This window comes from Odontomachus brunneus, unplaced genomic scaffold, assembly GCF_010583005.1.
Source record: "Odontomachus brunneus isolate Ranch 3 - 2012 unplaced genomic scaffold, Obru_v1 Obru_scaffold_007, whole genome shotgun sequence".
NCBI lineage: Eukaryota > Metazoa > Arthropoda > Insecta > Hymenoptera > Formicidae > Odontomachus > Odontomachus brunneus.
In genome coordinates this window covers 1,787,975-1,794,002 of record NW_022639457.1, presented here as the reverse complement: position 1 = coordinate 1,794,002, position 6,028 = coordinate 1,787,975, and the positions used below count along the sequence as shown (strand labels likewise).

The window sequence follows — 6,028 nt, the reverse complement described above, 5'->3', positions numbered from 1 at the left end:
AGAGAGAGAGAGAGAGAGAGAGAGAGAGAGAGAGAGAGAGAGAGAGAGAGAGATACACGCGCAACTCTGCTGACATTGTATAAATCACGCGGTGATATTACACACAAATGTAGTGACCCAAAAATTTATTAAAATATCGAGAATTAATTAAAACGTGTAATTAAAATTGAATTCACGGCGAGCAGAAACGCGTTCAAAGCCACCGTTTTATAAGCATGTTAACAGTTAAACGGGATGCTAACGAATAATTGAATATTGCTTCTGGAAAATAACTAATTCTTTGTTGAATGTATGACCGGTTCATCTTACATCCTGCTGCATTATGTAACCCATCGCGCGCGCGCGCGGAGCTTCATAAATATTTAATTACTACCGAGATACGTTCGCGTCTTCGTTACACGCTCGTCACGTGGCAAAGTAGCCCGTCCATGAAGGACTCTGATGTTTCCAGACGCGATGTTAACCATGTCCGGCTTGCAGGTGGCAGGCTCGACGGAGTTACGAGGTGATAAAAAATATCGTCCGAGTACTGTCTCTCTGACTCTGTGAGTCACTCTCTCGCAAGGACGTTCATAAATCTATGCACCGCGTTACGAACGGTCGAGACGAGACGAGAGGAGATAAGACGACACGCGTCAGCGACTAATTGAGATAGATTTGCTCGCTCTCGTCGCGTGTGTGTATTTGAAATAATTTGTGCAAGTATATATATTTTCTGTCGTATTTTTAGATAAAATTTGAAAAAATTGATATAATTTTGGAAGAAGAATTTATTTAATTAACGACACATATTTATTGTCTATAATTTGTAAAGGTAGTATGTAACCAAACTAGCAGCGCAGTTCAACAAATCTAATAATAATGTATTGCGCATCGCTCGCATCGCACAAAAGATACAACAGAAGTTACACATATGATTTATTACACGTATTATTACAATTGTGTACTGAAGAAAAGGTCTTGTAATAGTTAACAAAATATATTTGACTGAGCTTTTCAGTGCAATATTTGGTAATTGGTGTCAAATTATGTAACAATTACCACATAACCATCTGATAATATTTACAAAATAATTAGTCAAACAAATTCTTCATTCACAGTCAAACCAATTAAATGCTTTGGTAAATAATACCAGATTATTTGGTGATAATTACTAAACAGTTTGACTATTACCAAAGTATTTCACATATGTATTACATAATGTGGCAAATATTAGTGAAAAATATGGTTGTAAAATTGTTTGACGATACGCATCAAATCGGTAATAATCATCAAGTCTTAGATTTATATTAATAGCTATTACTTTAAATTCGTTTCAAGTGAGTTTCCGATTAAAATTCAGAGTTAGATGAGAGGTTGAATCGCGATTATACAATAGATGAAAAAAAAGAAATACATGAAATAATTATTAACCTGGACCTTGCCGAGGTTATTTGCTAGTACTTATCATTTGCTTATACATTCGTTTGTACGCACGATTAATTGATCAAAGCATCTATTAGCCACTGAAGGTTTTGACTTGATGGTTACTTTACCAAATTTTCATTTTCAGTGTATACTACGCTAATGAAACAGTGAAATCGAGTAAATAACAATTGTAATAAATAGTGGAACGACAATTATGTCGTTTCAACGTAACAGAGTGCGCAGGTGTGATGTTGTAATTTGAAACGATAGTAATTTAATCGTTAAAAAGTGCGAATGTGTCGTAAATATTTTGGAATGATACTGCGAGGGTGTAATGAAACAACGGGTGGCTCTGGAGAAATACGATATGATGTGCGCGATGAAAGTATCATTACCTGACTCGCACAGGAGTGGAGAAGGATGCGCGACCCCACATTATACGCCGTAGCTCCTCGCCAGTCATGCCTCGTTTTCTCAGCTCGTTTATCGTGACTTTTCCGACTCGCTGCAAAAGTGCGACACATGGAGCGATGCGATGAAATTATAACGACCTGTCGTACGTCAATGGGGGATAGTAGGTCTCGCTCGTGTTACGACACTTTCACAAGCGAGAGGGGAAATTTGAGAAATGCTTTTAGCACCTATTACTTATAAGCGATATTCAGCTCGTTTAAATGGCATCAGTGATATCAAAAGTAGCATCTGCTCGGATGCTATTCGTATCCGAGACGAGAGTTTCCTTTCCGCGTCCTCGTTATTGACCCGTCGAATGGCATATTATTTAATCCATTTGTTTGTTAAACAACTTTTTCAAGCAAACGCTTCGCTCAAAGTGATCACTCCGAGCGAGAGATATACCAGACCGTAGCAAAATTCGCTGGATGCGGGAGTCGATACCGTATCACTCGAATGGGTTACCGATAAATAAATTCTGACGCTTGATGCGGGGCGAAATAAATCTTTGGATACGCATCGCGCGAGTACGCACGACGAGAAATAAATAAATAAATAAATGAATAAATCACCTTCCAATTAGCTACGGCGCCCTTGCGCTGCTTCGCTCTGGTTTTCGATTTACTTTTAATAATCAGCACCCCTCTCTGCTCCGACGCGGGATTATTCGGATCGTCGCCCGGTCCCAGCTTGATACTGTATTCCTGTAGATAATTATGGGCGTCCTTCTGCGACACGGCGCGTTCCAAAGATACCACGATTTTGGCCCACTTGGTGAAAAAAATTGACAAACGGATTTAATTAGACGCGCGGTCCCCGCTGTTCGCTCGAATTTCATTAACCTCGTCTGTTTTCGCGAATAAACTGAGAGACAGAGAAATGGTCAACATGCATAAATGTGGTACTTTAATTCGCGGATTTTCCAAGATATATACCCGAACGGTTGAAGCATCGAATCTCCAAGTTTGCAGAGGAATCGACCAAACACGTTCGCAGCAATCTTTCTCGACAATTTAACAATTCAATATTTTAACTGCAATTTGACAATTCAGCCTGAGGCGATATTGTGTCTATTTAAATAATAATTTTTCGGATTTTGTTACTAAAAAAGTTTTGTTATCAAGCCGATCAATCATTTTATATAATTCAAGTATGAATTCGGTTCTGAATCTCTTCTTATGGCCTGATCCGAATAGCGTGGTTTTGAGTTTTCGATCTATCTCAGATATCTGGTCATGTATAGTCATATATCCGAGGTACTCTTGGGAGTCCTATATATTCGTTAAATCCTAGCGTTTTAAATATGTTACATCTACATTTTTCATATTATTATTATAATTTACCACTACGATTTATTTGATACGCGCGTGAGTAATATTGCAGTATTGTTTTGTATCATCCAACACGTCGAAAGAAATGATACAACAAGCTTCTCGCGAATATTGTGTGTGTGTGTGTGTGTGTGTGTATGCCTTATGGATTAGGAGCATTATTTTAACAATCTGACCTGCTTGACAAATTCCTTTTCGCTCTGCTCGATAACGTGCGCGTACGTATTGCCCATCATTGCGATCAACATGTTGAGCAACAATATCGGCACCAGCACCATGAAGATCGCGAAGACAGTCTTGCTCAAGTTGGAATAGGTTAGGTTACTCAGCTCCGCGTACTACAATGCATATGGATAAGTGAGATGCGACGGGATATAAATGCAACGCCGGTAAATCGCCGGCGAATGACGCCGGGCAATTATACGCGGGTGCTAATAAACAAGCGTCCGATGTAGCGTGCGTCGGCGGCGGAAACACGTAGAATTTTCGAACGGAAACTCGTATTTTCCATGCCGGCCGTTGCCGCCCCTCCTTTTAATTCAGTGCAACGAGTTAATCGTTATACGAACTGCGAAACCGAGCAATGATTTTTACTGGACAGGCGGTATTTTATGCACCCGCTGTCCGTCCATGCAGACGCGCGCGGCGTGCTAAATCTTTAATTTCGTCAGGAAACCATATTGCAGCGTGTGTTTTGCGCGACGCGGAATTGTCCGTGATTGAAATTCAAGATTCATGACCGCGCCGCGTGTGCGCTGCGCTACGCGCGCATCGCGCCGACTGGAAAAAATGTTTAGAATCACGCGACGTTTCGTCGCGATTATGACGTATAACAATTAAACAATTAACTGATACCTCGCGCGAGCATGAATTATTAAAATTCCGACGAACGCGTGCGAGTTTTTGAAATATTTCATTTAGAGTGGATACTTTGATTGTATTCTCTATACAGGATGTCTCGTGTACATGTAGATTAGGTCAAAACGAGTAGAAAATTTCTCTACCATTTTGCAAATATATGATATACTTGGAGAAAAGGTAGTATATAGGTGGCAACCACTGACAACGAGGAAACAATATTCCTATTTGAGAAATGTCTTTATTTCTGATTACGTGTAAATATATTTGAACACGAGATTACATAGGTCGTTATAAATGAATTACTTGCACAGAGACATCTTATGTGATTCAATAATAATGAGACTATTATAATATTCGATTAAAATTGTAACATTGTTGAAATTGGAGAGTTAAAAGTTTATCTAACAAAATTATAGATCGTCAGTTATATGTGCGAAACAATAAACAAAGTTGCTATGCTTTTCTCCGAGTGTACTCTTGTATACAGATGATCGATCAAATGATGATGAATACGCAAAATGTAACATCAGCACACAAGGCAAAATGTTTTCTTTCAAGATATCTTCCTAAATTGGCATTCCTAATAAGGCGCGTCGAGACAGCGCGAGCAGAAAGGGAAAAGGGTGGTATGCGTGCAGGCGCGTGCAAGATAAGACTGCGCGGAGTTGAGAAACCGTCGTGCTACAATAAAGCGATAATCTATGGGCGAGCTTACGTTATAATCGCCCAGGGTTATCTGAAACAGCGCCATCCAGGTCGAAGGATAGGAATGGTAGAGGGACGATTTCACGCCTGGGAATCCCTTGTAGAGGAAATAAAACGATTGTGAAAACCCGAAGAGCACGATCGTGTAGATGATGCCGAAGGTCAGCATGTCACCCGTTATCATGCTGTACACCATCGTGACGAACGGGCCGGTCAGTCGGATAGCTCTGTGAAAAAAGAAGCGAAAAAGTTAAATCCGATCGATGTGCGTTCGAAAGGCATTTTGCGGAAACACGTGGGAAGCTTTTATAATTAGCAGCTGATAATCGTCTGGGCGATCTCGATCGCCGCCGGGTTGGCGAGACCGGTTCGGCGCGATATTTTCGGCGCGTTCCACATCGGTTCGCTTTAATTCTCTACATTCCTCGCTCTATTCATCGGTTTGCTGCGAATCTGTAGTTCACATTAGCGGCGCCAACAAAATGTGATTATCGCTATTACATGAATGAGGTTCCATTCAACGTGCGGTATTCACGCATCAAAGTCCGAGGTAAATCAGTCTATTAACGCCATCGGCATCGATCTCGCGTGTGTGTGTGATACGCGCGAGCACGTGTAACATTATGCATACAAAGTCCATCGTAAAACATTTGCCGGCTTGATACATGGGATACATAATTATATCCGCCTAATCCGCCAAAATGATGTGTGTTTTACCTCGAGCGCGGCAATCGCCAAAGATAAATTGATATGTCATCGTGCCGCGAACAAATTGATATGCGCGTGTACCTTTTTCCGGCGCGTATGAACGGGCTCGTTAAAAGTTACTTGACCCAATTTCCCGAAAACACGTGTAGACGTGGTTAATTACTTGAAACATTGACTTGTCGTCGACTCGTTGCAATTCTACGAAATACTTCGGACATCATTTGCGCTCATTATCTTGTTAATGGCATTAAATTACAAGTGGTGTCGTGATAACAAAACGATTAGTTAACGAGTTAAAAAAAAAATGCGTGGCTCTGAACGCTTGATATCGGAGTTGAGTGTATCGCGCGTTATCGCGTTTCCAGTAGCCGCGATAACTCGAATAGGTCAGGCACGAAAAGTGCCAGTGCAGCAATATTCGGGGTGCATATGTAAACCACTCTTCTTACACGCAGCTCAAATTTATAACGAATATAAAATAATTAAATGCTAATAAGAAAGAGAAAGAGAGAGAGAGAGAGAGAGAGAGAGAGAGAGAGAGAGAGAGAGAGAGAGAGACAACA

General features: G+C 40.7%; 1 protein-coding gene across 1 annotated transcript in view; it reads right to left on the bottom strand.

Annotated features, from left to right (window-relative positions):
- The window catches only part of LOC116853977, a 43,468-nt gene that overhangs the window by 10,622 nt on the left and 26,818 nt on the right, over window positions 1–6,028 (bottom strand). Inside the window, exons 6-9 of the mRNA XM_032835389.1 lie at window positions 4,768–4,984; window positions 3,368–3,529; window positions 2,433–2,630; window positions 1,803–1,912 (exon numbers count right to left, since the gene is read on the bottom strand). Coding sequence (XP_032691280.1) covers window positions 1,803–1,912; window positions 2,433–2,630; window positions 3,368–3,529; window positions 4,768–4,984 — 687 coding nt within the window. The remainder of the gene's footprint in view (window positions 1–1,802; window positions 1,913–2,432; window positions 2,631–3,367; window positions 3,530–4,767; window positions 4,985–6,028) is intronic.